Here is a 20,904-nt window from a genome sequence, read left to right as displayed (position 1 = left end):
ACCCTTTTTGGCCCCGCCCCTCAGGCCCCTGGGGGCTTAGGACTAAACCGGCAACTGTTTTTGTTGACCTTTGTCCATGGAAGGTCCCTGCAAAATTTCATTAAAATTGGTTCAGGGGTTTTGGAGAAGAAGTCAAAAATGTAAATTGTTTACGGACGCACGACGGACGACGGACGACGGACGACGACGGAAAAAGGCGATCGCAATAGGTCACTTGAGACTTTGTCTCAGGTGACCTAAAAACGGAAAATAGGCAGTAAGTGGAATAGCAAATGATTACAAATTACCAATACAAATGCTTTACATCGAGGTTTTACTTTACTGTATAGCATGGTTACTAGCTACATTCTTTCGCAGTTAAACGTTCCCTTGCCATTAAATCGTAGTTACACGTTCCCTTGCCATTAAATCGTAGTTACACGTTCCCTTGCCATTAAATCGCAGTTACACGTTCCCTTGCCATTAACTCGCAGTTAAACGTTCCCTTGCCATTAACAGTTGAACATTGAATACATTTTAAAACAAGAGGCCCAGAGGGCCTGTATCGCTCACCTGGATACCTAAGCAATCATGGCAAACTATTCTCCAAATGAGATCAAGGGAATATGCCAGACCCCAAGGCCAATCCTTGTAGCATAGCTATATTAGATTTTTCATGCCAAGCAATTTTATGTATGGTTATGGGGTGGGGATCTCAACTGTTTCCAAGCTTTGACTCAGAAACTAGGTCCCTAGAGTTGTGGCCAGACCCCAGGATCGATTCTAATATCGTGACTGCATTTGTCTCTTTTTGCCAAGCATTTGTATATATAGTTTTGGGGTGGGGATCTCAACCGTTTCAAAGTTATGACCCAGGGGCCAAGTCTGCAAGGGTGGGGCAGACCCTGGGATCAATTCTAATGTCATGACTGCATTCGTCTCTTTATGCCCAACAATTGTATATATAGTTTTGGGGTGGGGATATTAACCATTTCAAAGTTATGACCCAGGGGTTAAGTCTCCAAGGGTGGGGCAGTCCCCAAGGCCAACCTGGAAGCATATGTGCAATCATCTCTTTATACTCAGCAATTGTATATATACGGTTATAGGGTGGGGCTCTCAACTGTTTCCAAGCTGTGACTAAGAAACTAGGTCCCTAGGGGTTCGGTCAGACCCCAGGGTCTATTCTGATATCATGATTGCATTCGTCTCTTTATGCCCAGCATTTGTATATATAGTTTTGGGGTGGGGATCTCAACCGTTTTAAAGTTATGGCCCAGGGACTATGTCTCCAAGGGTGGGGCCAGACCCTAGGGACATCCTGGAAGCAAATGTGCATTCTTCTCTTTATACTCAGCAATTGTATATATGGTTATATGGTGGGGATCTCAACCATTTCCAAGTAATACATTTTATTGGCCCCACCCCTTAGCCCGGGGGGTCAGCCCCACCATTTGTACAATTTTGAATCCCTGCCTCCCATGAATACTTCCGACCAAATATGATCAATATCCATGGCATAGTTCTGCAGAAGAAGTCATTTATAGCAATATAACCAAATTGCCCCCTTTTGGCCCCGCCCCTCAGCCCCCTGGGGGGTCAGCCCAACCGTTTGTACAATTTTGAATCTCCACCACCTAGAGATGCTTCCAGTCAAATAAGGTTGATATCCATCACTTAGTTCCAGAGAAGAAGTCACTTAAAGCAGTATAGCCAAATACCCTTTTTGGCCCTGCCCCTCAGCCCCCTGGGGGGTCAGCCACACCATTTGTACAATTTTAAATCCCTGCCTCCCAGGAATGCTTTTGATCAAATATGATTGATATCCAGTGCACAGTTCTACAGAAGTCGTTTGTAGCAATATAGCCAAATTGCCCCCTTTTGGCCCCGCCCCTAAGCCCCCTGGGGAGTCAGCCCCACCATTTGTACAATTTTTAATCACCACCACCTAGGGATGCTTCCAGTCAAATATGGTTGATATCCACTTCTTAGTTCCAGAGAAGAAGTCGCTTAAAGCAATATGGGCAAATTGACCCCTTTTGGCCCTGCCCCTCAGCCCCCTGGGGGGTCAGCCCCACCATTTGTACAATTTTGAATCCCCACCACCTAGGGATGCTTCCAGTCAAATTTAGTTTAATTCCAACCGGTGGTTAAGAAGAAGAAGTCGTTTAAAGAAATTGTTGACGGACGGACGGACGGACGGACGAACGACGGACGCCACGGTATGGCATAAGCTAACAATCTGCAAGTCAGCACTATTCAACGAGGAGAAGACCTGATTCCATGTGTTCCTTGTTTAAAGCAGAGATGGACATGCAACATTCTTGTGACTATCATACATACCCAGAGCTTACTCTTGACGACGTACTATCGCTGTAAAGAGTCAAAATGTTACCTCTTTCATTAGTGTTGGGATTAAATAGCTGGTAATTCGTTAAGAATATACGTGTAGAAAATCTAATCTAATATCAAAAGGAATATACTAAAATAAATTGTTATCAACAAAAGATAAAAATCAACCCTTTTACATTCTGAATGAGGTTGATTAGCTTTGTATGATTAATATAGGCCAAGTCTGTTTTTGAACACAAAAATAAATTGAAAAGTTATTCACTGCGAGGCGGAATGGGTAATAATGTTCCCCGTCCACCGACTGCCTGCAGTATAAGAGTGCTTTTTTTTTTTATTAAACGTGTCTATGACTTTTGACAGATGACTTTACTGATTAGGTCCCCTGTGGCCTATTGGGTTGTTTGTAGTGGTTTAAACTCGAGACACCGGTCATTTAGACTCTTTACTTGACAAAGGAAACTGACATTTTCGAAAGCTTGCAAAATAAGTTGTCAATTCCTGTGTATGTTCAAAACAAACCTAGCATTTATAATCCTTTTATATGTCACCAATGCTACATTAGATAAGATCGTTATTTTATTAAAGAAATAATCAACACATGTGCTTGTATTATGCTGGAATAAACGAGTAGGATGAGAAATGTAGGAAAACGTAATGAACGAATGACGACATTTCCTATATTTCACGAATCCGGAGTCATGTATTCCAACATAACACACACACATTTGCTGCTTATCTATTCTACCATACCACACGTTACGAAAGGTATCTTTTCCATTACTCATAAACATTTAAACAGCATTGCGTGCGCATGCATTATTTGGGCGTGTGATAGGCTTTTTGTTCAATATTGACCAATGAAAAACATCGTTACATCGCTAACGTGGGAGAATTCTTCGTATGAGTGTTATGGCTAAAACTAATTGCATACTGGAAATGCCGTGTACTATGTGAAAGGATTGGTTATATATTATCAGGCTATGTACATGGATAGGGTTACATAGTCACATACAGCTTCTGTTTTGTTATATATATACAACAGTTTTACAAAGCGGAAGTTGACCGAGAAGTTAAAATTGTGTTAAAAACAACAACAAAAAACACTTTATAAAACTTGACGGAAAAGAAAAAAAAATGCATGCGAAAGAATATACGTATATCGAAATATATAAAATCCTGTTAGCATTTATTGAAATTTGCCAAAGCAGATGTAAATACATCATCCTTTACATTACAATAATATGTACATGTACAATGGAACCTCCTTAATCCGGATTACCAGGACCTTCTACTACATACAGTTAATCCGGATTATCAAGACCTGCTAGTATATAGATAATCCGGATTATCTGGGCCTGCTAGTGCACATGCATATCATTTAAAAGTAATAAGTCCTGATGAAACTATCATAACAGTTATTATCACTTACTTTTAACCGGACTAATTAGGCTCCATTGTATAGGTTTATAAGTGTGAGCCCGGTTACTACGCTGTAGACCAACAGAAGGAGTAGGACCATGTACTACATACTTGATAATTAATGTGGACCGGACTCTAGGGGACACGAACTGACGATGGTACCTCGATTTCCTCTCTCGTACTGTAGACCTGCCCGAGACACTGGAGTCAGAGTCGCTCTCATCGGAGTCTGTAACGTACACAACCTGGACCGGATACTGCTGACCAAAGAAGTAAGGGTGGGCCATGGGAGGATATTGCGCATGCGGCATAGGACCCATGTGAGCCATGTATGGATTCGCTCTGGAATGTGTCCCTCTTGCAGGCATTCCCCTGGGATAGTTTCCCATCGGGTTCATCCCTCGAGGATACGTTCCTTTAGAGTAAGACGTCGTCCCGATGATGATTGGTTGAGGGGGAGGACCTCGAAAAGTGCCGACCATTGGCACGGGTCCTCCACGTGGTTGATGGAACGGCATCATTCTGACTGTGCCTGGCGGGTCTCCATTCATGTTATGCCTGGGACTACGAGTACCTCCGTTCATCATAGACATGGGAATACCATTCTGTTGTTGTCTCGGTTTCTTATGCTTGGCATCGCCATTGCTCATAGGCTTAGGTGCGTGTCTAGTTTTTCTTTTTGACGGAGGTTGTTGTGGTCTTCTCCGTCTGAATTGAATTCAAAGAGAGATATAATTGAAACAACACAACAAAACGTTTAACGATTTTATGGACGATTTGATTTTGAATGTTTTTGGATTCACTTATCCTCGACATTACGGAGGTTACGCGCATAGAGCACGTACGAGAGCGTAATTAACACCTGGAGTTTCGGAAGTTGATTTTACTTTATCGCAACCGCAAAGGTCATTTAAGACGGTGTCCACAAGTGATAGAGACACTCATTGGCCACTTTAAACGTCATAGCAAGGACCTGGTAACGGTCACGGGTTAGTGACACGGGAGTCGGCCAAATAACCATGAGTAACTTAACGTATGCAGTGGTTTTCCCTTTTTCACCATACGCGTTTGTGAATTAATGATAAATACTGACCATATCTTATACTCCTCATAATAGTAGGAAGTAATCAGTGTACCACAGCGCCAAACACATAATAGTAGGAAGTAATCAGTGTACCACAGCACCAAACACATAATAGTAGGAAGTAATCAGGGTTCCACAGCGCAAAATACATAATAGTAGGAAGTAATCAGAGTACCACAGCGTCAAACACATAGTAGTAGGACGTAATCAGTGTACCACAGCGCCAAACTCATAGTAGTAGGAAGTAATCAGTGTACCACAGCGCGAATCACATAATAGTAGGAAGTAATCAGTATACCACAGCGCCAAACACATAATAGGAGGAAGTAATCAGTGTAACACAGCGCCAAACACATAATAGTAGGAAGTAGTCAATGTACCACAGCGCCAAACACATATTAGTAGGAAGTAATCAGAGTACCACAGCGTCAAACACATAGTAGTAGGACGTAATCAGTGTACCACAGCGCCAAACGCATAGTAGTAGGAAGTAATCAGTGTACCACATCGCCAAACACATAATAGTAGGAAGTAATCAGTGTACCACAGCGCGAATCACATAATAGTAGGAAGTAATCAGTATACCACAGCGCCAAACACATAATAGTAAGAAGTAATCAGTGTCCCACAGCGCCAAACACATAATAGTAAGAAGTAATCAGTGTCCCACAGCGCCAAACACATAGTAGTAGGCGGTAATCAGCGTACCACAGCGCCAAACACATAGTAGTAGGAAGTAATCAGTGTACCACATCGCCAAACACATAATAGTAGGAAGTAATCAGTGTACCACGGCGCCAAACACATAGTAGTAGGAAGTAATCAGTGAACCACAGCGCCAAACACATAATAGTAGGAAGGAATCAGTGTACCACAGCGCCAAACACATATTAGTAGGAAGTAATCAGAGTACCACAGCGTCAAACACATAGTAGTAGGACGTAATCAGTGTACCACAGCGCCAAAAACATAATAGTAGGAAGTAATCAGTGTACCACAGCGCCAAACACATCGGAATTCAGAGTCGGCATGGATATATGCTACAGAATCCGAGAATATAGCAAAACGAAAGTACATTGAAGTATTCGCTTTCAAAACAATATTTTGGGCAGTATTTTGAGACTCTTCAATGGGAATGTAACTCAAGTATGACGTGAGGGGGAAAAACAATATCGTACAGTACAAACAATTTTGCCGGTTGATAAAACCACAAAAGCTAAATAAAATTACATGGACCTGGATTTGGTTTTTGTGGGTTTTTTTCAGATTTTGTGACTAGCATAACGGCAAGTAGCTGTACTGTAACAAAATAAACAGGGATAAACGTTTACATATTGTAAATCATTCCTTTGAAATTTTACATTTTGTGTTTCAATAAAAACTACGTCATATTTACCGGATAAAGCAAACGACGAAGATGACGTCATACTAACCTGATATAGCACACGACGGGGATGACAAACAAAAGTATGACACAAAGAACACCGGCCAGCACCCCAGCAACAATCAGTGACGTCAGTTCCGCTCCCATCTCACCTTGAACACCTGTAACTGTTAATGAAAAACTTTGCTAAAAATCCCGGTATTGAATATGTTTATATCATGTAATCAAACATAAAAAAGGTAAACGAAAGTGCGCACCGGAAAATACACGTAAAACTGGATGGAAATGAGAATCTGTTAACTATAGTTTACTTGGTTAATCCATGTGTAAAACGACAGTTAATTTAAACTTACAGAACCCGTTAGGCTGAACAAAGATTTCAGCAACATGTCACTATGGGGTTAGTTTGAATCGTCACACCGTACTTATATCACATGCTCAGTGTAATGGCTCGACTGTAGCACACAATAGCCACATGCATACCATTTATAGTTTTACTTTTACAGACTTCCTGAACTTTGCGATTTATAACTAACCTTGCTTTCCACAATCCATATATCATTATATTGTCGCAATATCCCATAAATGATTAAGGAATTTGAATCTGTATTTAATATTAAGAATTTGACGGCTACTTGAACAAATAAAATCGAAGCTCCATTACCTCATAGGTCAATAGCTAGTTACAGGCGGCAGTACCACCTTCCGGCCCATCACCGAACTGATCGCGGACTGATCACATCTTTATTAACATCTAATTGCGGACTGTCCTCAGAATGTGAGAGTGAAATCAAATGTGGATATAGGGAGTGATAACAACCTGCTTATGGCGATACTAACACTGAAGTAATTGCAAGTAAAAACAAGACAAATCACACTAACGGAATCACTTACAGGTAAGGGATTTTACCTCAACATATTAGGAAATAGGAAAACACCAGCAGAGTGGGGACATGGCTGATTGTAATACGTAGTTTAACTTAGTTTAAACGCAGGCATATCTGTAGACAGAACCTAGTCCATATTTATTGAATTAAGATATTGAATTAAGATAAATAACAGTGTCCTTGTGTGACGTCACTCCAATGTTGTTGTTGTTAATATCTTATCATCCTTCCCCCAAAACTTATCAATGCGGTTCTCAAAAGTTATTAGAATTGGTGCTTAAGTCATATTCTCAGGTAGGGAATATTAGTTGCTTACAATTTGTTGAGTAAATGAGAATCACCTAACCTAATGCAATGCCACTGAAGAAAGGGGATTTGGGAAAAGACATAAGCTACAGAGGAATAGCAATATCACCCCTGACAAACAAGATGTTTCCCAGAAATGTCATAAAAAGAATAACCATGTTATGCTGTATGGCCCAGAATACTGTAAAACAAAATCCATCATACGATAATAGGGAACCTTTAAAAAAAGAACGCCTCCGACATGTTCTCAGGATAAATGCTGGACGAACACAAATACCAAGAACTTCATTGAAGGGCCCGTCATCAGGAGTAAGGATGGGGCGACTGGGGCATAACCAGACACTGCTCTCAGGGCTGCAGTAGATGCACAATAAAGCACGATCAATACAATAGAAGAGATCAATACAAAAGGAGATGAGGACGTTTGGCCTGATTCCAAACCGACAACAATGGAAAATGTCCCGGACGCTTTGTGTCACCTGAGCCCGAGAGAAGATTAAGTAAGCACGTAGGTTTAGATAAATAACAGTACTGTATTGAAGGTATAATCGTAAATATTTATGTTTAAATGTTTTCAAGTGTTCAAGTAAACGTATAGTTAATATCCTAAATATTTATTCTGGATAACCTAGTCATTTAAACCCTGTTCTGTCCTTGTTTGTTTGAGTTTCGTTTATGTAGATTCAAGAAACGTAAGCTTTTATCAATACAAAGTATATAGTAGGCTATAACCAGTTCTGGCCACCCCTACAGGTATATAGTAGGCTATAACCAGTTCTGGCCACCCCTACAGGTATATAGTAGGCTATAACCAGTTCTGGCCACCCCTACAGGTATATAGTAGGCTATAACCAGTTCTGGCCACCCCTACAGGTATATAGTAGGCTATAACCAGTTCTGGCCACCCCTACAGGTATATAGTAGGCTATAACCAGTTCTGGCCACCCCTACAGGTATATAGTAGGCTATAACCAGTTCTGGCCACCCCTACAGGTATATAGTAGGCTATAACCAGTTCTGGCCACCCCTACAGGTATATAGTAGGCTATAACCAGTTCTGGCCACCCCTACAGGTATATAGTAGGCTATAACCAGTTCTGGCCACCCCTACAGGTATATAGTAGGCTATAACCAGTTCTGGCCACCCCTACAGGTATATAGTAGGCTATAACCAGTTCTGGCCACCCCTACAGGTATATAGTAGGCTATAACCAGTTCTGGCCACCCCTACAGGTATATAGTAGGCTATAACCAGTTCTGGCCACCCCTACAGGTATATAGTAGGCTATAACCAGTTCTGGCCACCCCTACAGGTATATAGTAGGCTATAACCAGTTCTGGCCACCCCTACAGGTATATAGTAGGCTATAACCAGTTCTGGCCACCCCTACAGGTATATAGTAGGCTATAACCAGTTCTGGCCACCCCTACAGGTATATAGTAGGCTATAACCAGTTCTGGCCACCCCTACAGGTATATAGTAGGCTATAACCAGTTCTGGCCACCCCTACAGGTATATAGTAGGCTATAACCAGTTCTGGCCACCCCTACAGGTATATAGTAGGCTATAACCAGTTCTGGCCACCCCTACAGGTATATAGTAGGCTATAACCAGTTCTGGCCACCCCTACAGGTATATAGTAGGCTATAACCAGTTCTGGCCACCCCTACAGGTATATAGTAGGCTATAACCAGTTCTGGCCACCCCTACAGGTATATAGTAGGCTATAACCAGTTCTGGCCACCCCTACAGGTATATAGTAGGCTATAACCAGTTCTGGCCACCCCTACAGGTATATAGTAGGCTATAACCAGTTCTGGCCACCCCTACAGGTATATAGTAGGCTATAACCAGTTCTGGCCACCCCTACAGGTATATAGTAGGCTATAACCAGTTCTGGCCACCCCTACAGGTATATAGTAGGCTATAACCAGTTCTGGCCACCCCTACAGGTATATAGTAGGCTATAACCAGTTCTGGCCACCCCTACAGGTATATAGTAGGCTATAACCAGTTCTGGCCACCCCTACAGGTATATAGTAGGCTATAACCAGTTCTGGCCACCCCTACAGGTATATAGTAGGCTATAACCAGTTCTGGCCACCCCTACAGGTATATAGTAGGCTATAACCAGTTCTGGCCACCCTTACAGGTATATAGTAGGCTATAACCAGTTATGGTCACCCCTACAGGTCTATAGTAGTCTATAACCAGTTCTGGCCACCCCTACTGGTATATAGTAGGCTATAACCAGTTCTGGCCACCCCTACAGGGATATAGTTGTCTATAACCAGTTCTGGCCACCCCTACAGGTATAAAGTAGGCTATAACCAGTTCTGGCCACCCCTACAGGCATATAGTTGTCTATAACCAGTTCTGGCCACCCCTACAGGTATAAAGTAGGCTATAACCAGTTCTGGCCACCCCTACAAGTATATAGTAGGCTATAACCAGTTTTGGCCACCCCTACAGGTATATAGTAGGCTATATCCAGTTCTGGCCACCCTTACAGGTATATAGTAGGCTATAACAAGTTCTGGCCACCCCTACAGGTATATAGTTGTCTATAACCTGTTCTGGCCACCCCTACAGGTATATAGTAGTCTATAACCAGTTCTGTCCACCCCTACAAGTATATAGTAGTCTATAACCAGTTTTGGCCACCCCTACAGGTATATAGTAGGCTATATCCAGTTCTGGCCACCCCTTCAGGTATATAGTAGGCTATAACCAGTTCTGGCCACCCCTACAAGTATAAAGTAGGCTATAACCAGTTCTGGCCACCCTTACAGGTATATAGTAGGCTATAACCAGTTCTGGCCACCCTTACAGGTATATAGTTGTCTATAACCAGTTCTGGTCACCCCTTCAGGTATATAGTTGTCTATAACCAGTTCTGGCCACCCCTTCAGGTATATAGTAGGCTATAACCAGTTCTGGCCACTCCTACAGGTCGGGGATTGGGAAAATAATATACCTGCTCTTACCCACTACATGTAATAGGTAACTAAGTAAGGTACTTATTCTCGTCTTTGGGTCACAAATCTGCTGTACACATTGCAACAATAGGACCTGGGTGTCCCTGTTCCGGGTCAGACAAAAGTCATTAAATGGTAGTCGTTATTCCCTGCTTAACGTTCAGCACTTTGGGAAATGGCAACAACTGGTTTACCCGTTGTCGGTGTAATGTGACCGGGCCGTATGCTGTGTTGGTGCCTTCGGCATGGTGTTTCTGCAAGGTAACACTCTAAAAAGTTGGCATCAGATCCGCGCTATCATCAGGCGGCAAGTATAGCCATAGTTTCCCTTAAATGATATAACAGCTGTTTATAGGTTGTTTAATCCTGTAAATGCCCAAACCATTTACTATCCGTACAATCGTTACTGATATAAACACATAGTATTGCAGTATTATAAGAAAATAGTGTCTACGATACTGATATCTTTAGAAAATGGTTCGTTTGAAATGTTTGATAACAGGACAAACCGTGCTCTGACGAGAAATCAATCAAAATATCATCAGATTACATTACTCCAGCTTTATAAAGGAAACGTTTCTTGGAATAGTATTTATACTGCGTGCTTGGAATAGTATTTATACTGCGTCCTTGGAATAGTAGCTATACTGCCTGCTTGGAATAGAATTTACACTGCGTGCTTGGAATAGTATTTATACTGCGTGCTTGGAATAGTATCTATACTGCCTGCTTGGAATAGTATTTATACTGCGTGCTTGGAATAGTATTTACACTGCGTGCTTGGAATAGTATCTATACTGCGTGCTTGAAATAGTATCTACACTGCGTGCTTGAAATAGTATCTACACTGCGTGCTTGGAATAGTATTTATATTGCGTGCTTGGAATAGTATTTATACTGCGTGCTTGGAATAGTATGTATACTGCTTGCTTGGAATAGTATTTATACTGTGTGCATACAGGCACTGATTTCCCGTCTCAGATGTATTAGTCAACGTAAGCAACATAACACGACCATACAAAAAAGATGTGATTTTATTATAAATGTTTACAGAAGCTCTAAATCATTCCTCTATTACAGAATGGACATGGAATACCATAGGTACTAGGCAACTTTCCTGAAACAAGCAAATCAGCAGGTGCAAGTTAACTTCATATGTACCAAAGTCTGGTATTTCACAGAACTGCCATTGGGATGTAATACCTCCATGCATATCGTTGTGTTAGACTAGTACTTTTACAATACAAGTACTGCATTCTAATAGAGCATGTCGTCGTTAAAATATATATCAGTTTCCTTCCACAGTAAATCATTATATGTTTTACATCGTTCCACGACAGGGTTCAACAGTTTCCATTGTGCACACGTTACACATTTTGATATGATGTGTGTGTTACTTCCTGGTTCCTATACCTGAAAATCTTCAACAATTACTATAGGTAAATTCTATGGCATTACCATTATAGACGTACACGCCTATTACAAATATGGGCGAGGTATTTACTTAACCACCAAACACTGGTTATACAAGTTTTTCAACTAAGTACCGAATTGTTATGGTCGAGTGGACGCACATAATTGCTTAACTTCCTTGTAGAAGGGCTAATACACATTTAAATATAGCAGTCAGCACGGCAGGTCACCAACGGTATAACATTACATCATACTGATATATAAACGCGGGGAAATAAACTGGCACTTCCAGAACATTGGTTTGGCTCCTAGTCGCATTTTTTTTTGATAGGCAATAAAATACAGTATATGATCGATCGTTATAAGCGTCTACAATAAAGTGGTGTTATGTGTACCCTTTTCTATAAATGTCTGGTTTACGGTCCCAAATCATACTGTCCATTAATTTAACTAAATTAAATTGGTTGTATTTGTCGGTTTTAATTTAACTTCACGAAAACCCGACACAAAGTACAGCTCATTGAAGAGATTATTACACTAGGAAAACTGCAAAAGACAAATGAGAGTTTAGGTCATAAATATGAATATTTTATGTTCATTTACAAAACACGGTTTTAATTAAACTTCACGAAAACCGACATAAAGTACAGCTCATTGAAGAGTTTATTACACTAGGAAAACTATAAAATACAAATTAGAGCTTAGGTCATAAATATGAATATTTTATGTTTATTTACAAAACCCAGTCAAGTCTAAAACGACTTTTAAAGTACGACTGTGAATTACCAGTGGTATGCGATAGTCCTACGTTGTGTATTAGTGTACTATTGTGGTGGTTTGGGTCGATGTTGTAGTTGGGTACAGAGACATAACAACCCACAGAATAATGATCTACAGAAATAACAGAGGTTGTGTTAAAGAAATGTGACAGTCGTTATCCTGGTCTGATTTCGAGCTAGGCTACATAATTGCTCTCTGTGTTTTAGGTCCAAGGCGACCTACATACCAGACTAGACAGGGGACACCGTACCTGGTGTCTCAGGTGGTTCTTTCGGAGCACTTCTATGATGTTCTTTTCGTTAGTTTGTTTTGATATACCCTCTGTTCACAAACACAATCGTCATTACGTATAGCCGATAATGTCGTCATTACGTATAGCTGATAATGTCATCATTACGTATAGCTGATAATGTCGTCATTACGTATAGCTGATAATGTCATCATTACGTATAGCTGATAATATCGTCATTACGTAAAGCTGATAATGTCATCATTACGTATAGCTGATAATGTCGTCATTACGTATAGCTGATACTATCGTCATTACGTAAAGCTGATAATGTCGTCATTACGTATAGCTGATAATGTCGTCATTGCGTATAGCTGATAATGTCGTCATTACGTTTAGCTGATAATGTCGTCATTACATAAAGCTGATAATGTCGTCATTACGTATAGCTGATAATATCGTCATTACGTATAGCTGATAATGTCGTCATTACGTAAAGCTGATAATGTCGTCATTACGTATAGCTGATAATGTCGTCATTACGTATAGCTGATAATGTCGTCATTACGTATAGCTGGTAATGTCGTCAGTACGTATAGCTTATAATGTCATTATTACGTATAGCTGATAATGTCGTTATTACGTATAGCTGGTAATGTCGTCATTACGTATAGCTTATAATGTCATCATTACGTATACCTGATAATGTCGTCATTACGTATAGCTGGTAATGTCGTCAGTAAGTATAGCTTATAATGTCGTTATTACGTATAGCTGTAATGTCATCATTACGTATGCCTGATAATGTCGTCATTGCGTATAGCAGATAATATCGTCATTATGTATAGCTGATAATGTCATCATTACGTATGCCTGATAATGTCGTCATTTCGTATAGCTGATAATATCGTCATTACGTATAGCTCATAATGTCGTCATTACGGATAGCTGGTAATGTCGTCGGTACGTATAGCTTATAATGTCGTTATTACGTAAAGCTGATAATGTCGTCATTACGTTAAGCTGATAATGTCGTCATTACGTATAGCTGATAATGTTGTCATTACGTATAGCTGATAATGTCTTCATTACGTAAAGCTGATAATGTCGTCATTACGTATAGCTGATAATGTCGTCCTCGGGTGCTGACGTGTCGGTGTCTTCGGTGTGTCGACACACGTTTGCCCACATGATTACCAAAGTATATGTTAGGCACGCTAACTGTCAGAAGATATGTTGATAATAGATATATTTACGGAATTGTAACATGACACCATTCACACAAATCATCCTGGCACACACTGACACCAATAAAGACACGAGGTAAACTATGGCAGGGCCTAATGGCTTTTTAATGAGAGCTGGTATAGTATGTAGTCCATTAGAAAACTAGCATGCTCTAGTATTGGTCGTTAGACACACCAAGATATAGTGTGTAGTCCATTAGAAAACTAGCATGCTCTTGTACTGGTCGTTAGACACCCAGATATAGTATGTAGTCCATTAAAAAACTAGCATGCTCTAGTACTGGTCGGTAGACACACCCAGATATAGTGTGTAGTCCATTAGAAAACTTGCATGTTCTAGTAATGGTCGTAAGACACACCCAGATATAGTATGTCGTCCATTAGAAAACTAGCATGCTTTATAGTACTGGTCGTTAGACACACCCAGATATAGTATGTAGTCCATTACAAAACTAGCATGCTCTAGTAATGGTCGTTAGACACACCAAGATATAGTATGTAGTCCATTAGAAAACTAGCATGCTCTAGTACTGGTCGTTAGACACACCAAGATATAGTGTGTAGTCCATTAGAAAACTAGCATGCTATATAGCACTGGTCGTTAGACACACCAAGATATAGTATGTAGTCCATTACAGAAATAGCATGCTCTAGTAATGTTCGTTAGACACTATACAGTTAAAGTATAGGGTTGAGGTATATAGCAAGTTTCTGGTGTCCCGATACAATGTCTATTTCCAAGATTTCAAGATTTCAAGATTTTTATTTCACTCAGACACACATAATATGTGTAACAAGAGGTCATGTATATATAACATAGTTTGAGTGCATGACAGGCAAACATTCTATACCATAGCATAGTACATAAAAAATATATATACGTGTAGTTACATACAAATAATTCAGTGTTCAACTTATAAAAATGTCACTAGCAAACAAAAGAAAAACTTAAAGAATAGAGACACTAAAGTACTTTTGTTAATTTTTGAACAAATAAGCTTACACTTTTTAACAATTTCATATTAAAGATTGTGAACATTCCTTTCATTTTATGTTGGTTTGGACTTGTATAAAAATAGGCCGGAATATGTTTTTCCCTTATTTTGACTAAAGTGTCGTTATTACAAGTATATAAGTAATGATACTCGTCCCCAATACCAGTATTACAAAGTGGGCATATTCTGTCCTGTCTTTGAATTCCCACCCATCTTCCTGTTTCTACTGGAAGCTTAATATTTGAAGTTCTAAATTTGCAGATAATTTTCCTATCTTTTGCGTTTAATCTGATCAAATAGTCTTCTAAACCAAAGCGATATTTAAATGTAGAGTATAATCGTCCTCTGGATGAGGTGTCAATTTTATTAAACCAGGATTGAATAAACTGATCGTGTAATTTATGTATAATTGCAGCTTTTAAATAAGTAATATCGGGCAGACAGGTTTTTTGATGGATCCAAACATAGCTTAGACCTACGCTATCCAGGATATGTTTAACATAGTTCAACCATTTAAACTCGATTTGTCCATTTTCATGTAATGAGTACATCAATTTGTACATTCGACTAGACAACTTATTTTCACTCGAGGTAAGTGTATACCAAAATTTAATCATTCTTAATTTGACATCAACCTCAATAGGGTATCTGCCCGTTTCTCCATATACCATAAAATTACAAGTATTTCTGCGTAGACCAAGAATTCGTTTACAGAATTGGAGGTGTATTTTTTCAAGTATACTAACATCCTCATGGCCCCATATTTCTGATGAGTATAGCAAAATTGGAGCAACTAGCGAGTCAAACAATTTGAATTGTAAATCAATGGGTAACGAAACATTTCTTATTTTCTTATATACGGCATATAGTGCTTTTTGGGCCTGTTCCGCTAATTGCTTTTTTGCCACTACAAACCTCCCATTATAGTAAAATAGAACACCTAAGTATGGAAAAGAATCTTGAATGTCTAGCTCATTATCCTGTAATAGAAATCGATATCTGTTAGTATTCTTTCGTTTAGAAAAGATGACAATTTTTGTCTTCTGTGTGTTTACCGTTAGTTTCCAATTCTCACAATAATCCTGAAATTTATTTAGCATTGATTGTAGACCATCTGCTGTCTCTGACATTAACACTGTATCGTCAGCATATAAAATAACAAAAAGCTTTACGTACATACCAATATGATCATGACAAAGTTCATCAATCTTTAGTAAACAATCGACATTTTTTTCCAATAAATAGTCTTCTAAATCATTTAAAAATATTGCAAATAAAAAAGGCGAGCAATTTTCACCTTGTTTTAGTCCGACATTTGAAGTGAACATTTCTGACATTTCATTCCCATTTCTCACACAAGATTTCGTATCAGAATACATGTTAATTAAAACTTTAAATATTTTACCAGTTATGTTACATTTGAGTAGTTTTTGCCACAAGCCTATTCGCCACACCGAATCGAAGGCTTTTCTAAAGTCAACGAATGCACAATATAGTTTTCTACCGGAGGATAAATATAACGTTGTCAAAACGTGTAAAATAAAAATGTTGTCTAGTGTTGAGTGACCTTTTCTGAAACCTGCTTGTGCGTTACTTATGAGTTCAATTTCATCAGATAGTTTGTATAATCTTGCATTTAAAATCGACGTAAAAACTTTTCCCAAGCACGAGACCAACGTAATAGCCCTGTAATTATCCAACTTTTTGCGATCACCTTTGTTCTTATAGATTGGATTGATTATTCCTGTACTCCAACTTTCCGGTATTATACCAGTGTCCAATATTATATTAAACATATCAATATATACAGGTAACATTGTGTCAACCGTACTCTTTATGTATTCATTGACTATATTATCAATACCACAAGCTTTGTTATTATTCAAATGTTTTATAGCATGAACAATCTCATCAGCAGTAATTCTATCATTCAAAATATTATCATACAAACATTCATTTACAGGTGGAATTTCAAATTCCTCCTCTGTTTCATTATTAAGATTCAATTTTTTAAAATAGTCATGTAGTTCGTCTATTGTCAGATCAACTTTACGACGACCTTTAGGCTTATCAATTCTATTCAAAATATCCCAGAAGGCTTTTGGTTTAAATTTGGAAGCTTTCCTCATTTCATGTTCAATATTTTCTTGGAACTTTTTATAGCTACTATTAATGAGTTTTCTGTATTCTCTACCTTTTTTGTTCATTCTTTTCCGATTTCTTTGGCTTTTAAAGTTTTTGTAATCTCTCTTAGATTCATGAAATTCTTTTCTTTTCTTAACACATTCACGGGTAAACCAGGGTTTATCCTCTTTGGTGAATACTTTTTTCCCATTGTGCACTTTTTTTGTTCCAAAAACCTCTCTTGCTGAGTTCAAAAACAATTCAGCAATGTTATTTACTAAATCGTTTACATCGTCTCGCGATATAATCTCAATTGGAGACTCGTGTATATTTTTGATTTTTGAATTAATTTCGTGTAATTTGCCCCTCTCGTCCATATGTACTGTAGTTACGAAATCAGTTTGTTTTTCGTTTACCCATTTACCGATTCTCTCAGTAAGATGAACCGGTTCCTCGTTTTTGTATACGGATTCAGAATATTGAATGGTAAATTTTAGTCTACAGTGCACGTCTGAAATCAAAGGATCAAAGTCTAAAACTTCAAAGTGACATAAGAGAGGAAAAACATTGGACGATACAATCAAATAATCAACTACGCTCACATATTTACAAGTATTCTTACCAATGAGTCTATCATTGCCGACTCTACCGTTTGCAATGTATAAATTATTATTTTTACAAAAATCAAGCAGATTACGACCAAATGTATTTGGTCTTGCTAGGTCTTGACTCGTTCTTTGAAGCGGTACCCCAAAACGGGTTAACTCTTCGTAATCATATAAATACTCATGCAAATCGTCATTTTCATGTATATTCAATGTTTCAATTAAATGTTCATCTGGAACGATATAATCGTCACAAGTATTAGTTCTGGCATTAAAATCTCCGATAAGTATAACTTTTTTGTCATTTTTAATTAAATTAATCATTTCGCCCTGAATCTCTAAAAATGCTTCATTAGAAGCATACCTGGACGTTTCGGGGGGTACATACACACAGCCCACTAATAGAGTGGATATGTTATTACTTGCACGTACCTCTACCCACTGGACGAACTCGGATGGAGTTTTTGGAAATAGAAGTAATGATTTATACTTTTCTTTAAATATTGTAATTATTCCGCCAGATTTTTTTTTTGTGTTAGGTCTGTTTTTAGCTACATAATCATAGCCGTTTGGCATTTTAAGAATGTCCAGATCGTCAGTTTTAGTTTCAGCTAATATAACGACGTCGTGAGACTTCACAATATCAGAGAATTCTGGTAACAGGATTTTAGACCTGACACCACAAATGTTAACAAACGTGAATTTTAAGTCCTGTACCTCCTGACCTCTTGTGACGTGATCCTAGTGGTGCTCATTGTTCCGTCCCGGGGGTAGGGCTCCGTTGTGCGGATTCCTTGGGGGTGGGGCTCTATAGGGTTCCCCATTGACGTATAACGTGTCGTAACTGAGGGTAGCCCTATTGCCACGGCGCTTCTGTTCCCTCATTATTGGGTACAGAACGGCTCGTCTTTGGGCAATTTCAGGAGGGTATTGCCGCTGAACACTGAACTCCGGTTTATCTCGAAGCTTGATAGGAGCTTCTTTGAGGACTCGTTCCAAGTCATTGAAGTTGGCAAATTTGGCAATTATGCTACGAGGCTTGCCGTCACGTCGCTGTCTCAGGCGGTGTACGTTGTCGAATGATATGCCGTCGGGATTATCTACTTGTAATTGATCCTGAATAAATGATCTAAGAACAGTTTCAGTGTTTTCAGTATGACCCTCATTATCCGGAATTCCTGAGAACAGCAAGTTATATTTCATAGAATGCGTCTTTAGTTTCAGGAAATTTTCTTTCATGTCGTTGTTGTCTTTCCTTAAATTTTCATTTTTTTTCTCCATAGAGCAAACACGTTCCTCTAAATTGTAGTGGTGCTCCTCCTGTTTATCATTTACACCTTTGTTCTGTTCCGCTATTTGTCGCACCTCTATTATTTCTTGTTGGAGGTTTCTGATACATTTTTCAAAATTGTTCACTTTTTCATTTATTTGATCAAGTAGGTCTAGTTTTGGCAGGATTTGGTCCAGCTGTGCAAGTCTCCCATTAAGATCGTTCATTATATGCATTACTTGTGGAGTATGTGAGAGAGAAGGAGGAGGAGGAGGCGGCGGTGGGGGTGGCGGCAGTATAGGAGAGCTGTTGGGGTAATGTCTGTGTAATGGAGGGCTACCTCGGTGTACGGGTGTACTATACAGGCCAGGCGACACTCCGCACGTGCTAGGCGACGGTCTCAGTACGACACCGGGTGCCGACATCGGTGAATACTGACCACTATAGCCATCACAATAACCACTCCCATCCGCTACAATGTTGTGTTGGTCATAACGACCATACAGCGAGCCATGGACATCCGAAATTACTGACGACAGTATCGGGGTGGGGGTCGGGGCAGCCATTTGCCGAACGTATACTTTGTCGGGTGGGGAGATACCTGTAGTCCTACTTTTGCTTCCTTTGCGTTTTCTGCCCATCACATCACATAGTTATCTTGTCGAACACATTCAGACCCACTCAGTCTGTTAATTGTCCGGTTTCCATAAATTAAATGTCCGTAGAATGCTCAAAATATCAAAAAAAAATTCAGAGCACATACCTGAGACGTCCATTCACCTGCCTGTCATGCGCAGAGGTCCGAGGGAAATAGGCATGGTCAAGGGACACCAGAAACTAGCTATAACCCCTCAACCCCAAACTTTAACCGTTTTATTATACCGATACACACTGGAGAAAATATTTGTAAACCATAAGCTGTATAGCTTCACGTCCAATTAACTACCCTTTTGATGGTAATGGAGCCAAAGGCTTCCGAGTTTGGTAGCAAGCTCCGCCCACATCGCGCGTCGCTTCCGAGTTCGGTAACAAGCTCCGCCCACCTCTCGCATGATTGGCTCGGCGGAAACACCCAAGTGTAGGTGTGTTTTAGTTCCCAGACTTACACACATGACTAAAAAACAGTCAGGCAAAAGTGGGGATATATTCCAATTATCCGCTTAAATTGTATATAGAGTAAATAAAGCAGAGGTATAATAATTGCAACACATGAGGAACCATTACTAGTATGTCATATGAGTAACAATCAATTTATCATACAATGATTTATTTATACTTGGTTATCTTTATAATGATTTAATAAGATATTCATGCTAATTAAGTTATATCTTAATCGTTTTGTTATTACAATTGTATTTACACATAACGCTTTAATTATTGTGTTTGTTTATGACATCTAGTAAATCACAGAGTTATAGTACGGTGAACTACGATAGTGAGTTTTGACCCAGACTGCTATATAAACAGCCACAAGGCTATATATATGTTACGGAGTTGTGATTTCATGGCCTGTGTTAGTTAAGCTAGAGGCCGTACCACGAGTCTACACCGACACCGTACACGGTATCCCAATCAGATTCCCATCATATATATACACGTCTTTACACTTAGGGTGTGAAAGCTTGAACTGTATCGTTATAAATGTCTAAACGGGGGTGTGGACATGTAATCACAGTGGTAAACTGTGTATGGAATAGCTATCGTGTGGACGTGTAACCACAGTGGTAAACTGTGTATGGAATAGCTATCGTGTGGACATGTAACCACAGTGGTAAACTGTGTATGGAATAGCTATCGTGTGGACATGTAACCACAGTGGTAAACTGTGTATGGAATAGCTATCGTGTGGAC

General features: G+C 39.5%; 1 protein-coding gene across 4 annotated transcripts in view; it reads right to left on the bottom strand.

Moving 5' to 3' along the window:
* LOC110447659 (serine/arginine repetitive matrix protein 1-like) overlaps window positions 1-20,904 on the bottom strand; it is a 35,636-nt gene that overhangs the window by 5,040 nt on the left and 9,692 nt on the right. Inside the window, exons 2-4 of one of the 4 annotated variants that reach the window (XM_021493504.1) lie at window positions 6,268-6,385; window positions 3,862-4,458; window positions 2,323-2,352 (exon numbers count right to left, since the gene is read on the bottom strand). In XM_021493504.1, the coding sequence (XP_021349179.1) occupies window positions 2,323-2,352; window positions 3,862-4,458; window positions 6,268-6,385 (745 nt within the window). The remainder of the gene's footprint in view (window positions 1-2,322; window positions 2,353-3,861; window positions 4,459-6,267; window positions 6,386-20,904) is intronic. The other 3 variants (XM_021493506.1, XM_021493507.1, XM_021493505.1) reach the window with 3 other exon arrangements.

This window comes from Mizuhopecten yessoensis, unplaced genomic scaffold, assembly GCF_002113885.1.
Source record: "Mizuhopecten yessoensis strain PY_sf001 unplaced genomic scaffold, ASM211388v2 scaffold3571, whole genome shotgun sequence".
NCBI classification, from domain to species: Eukaryota; Metazoa; Mollusca; class Bivalvia; order Pectinida; family Pectinidae; genus Mizuhopecten; species Mizuhopecten yessoensis.
The sequence above is the reverse complement of the archived record's forward strand: the minus strand, read 5'-3'. Positions and strand labels throughout refer to the sequence as shown.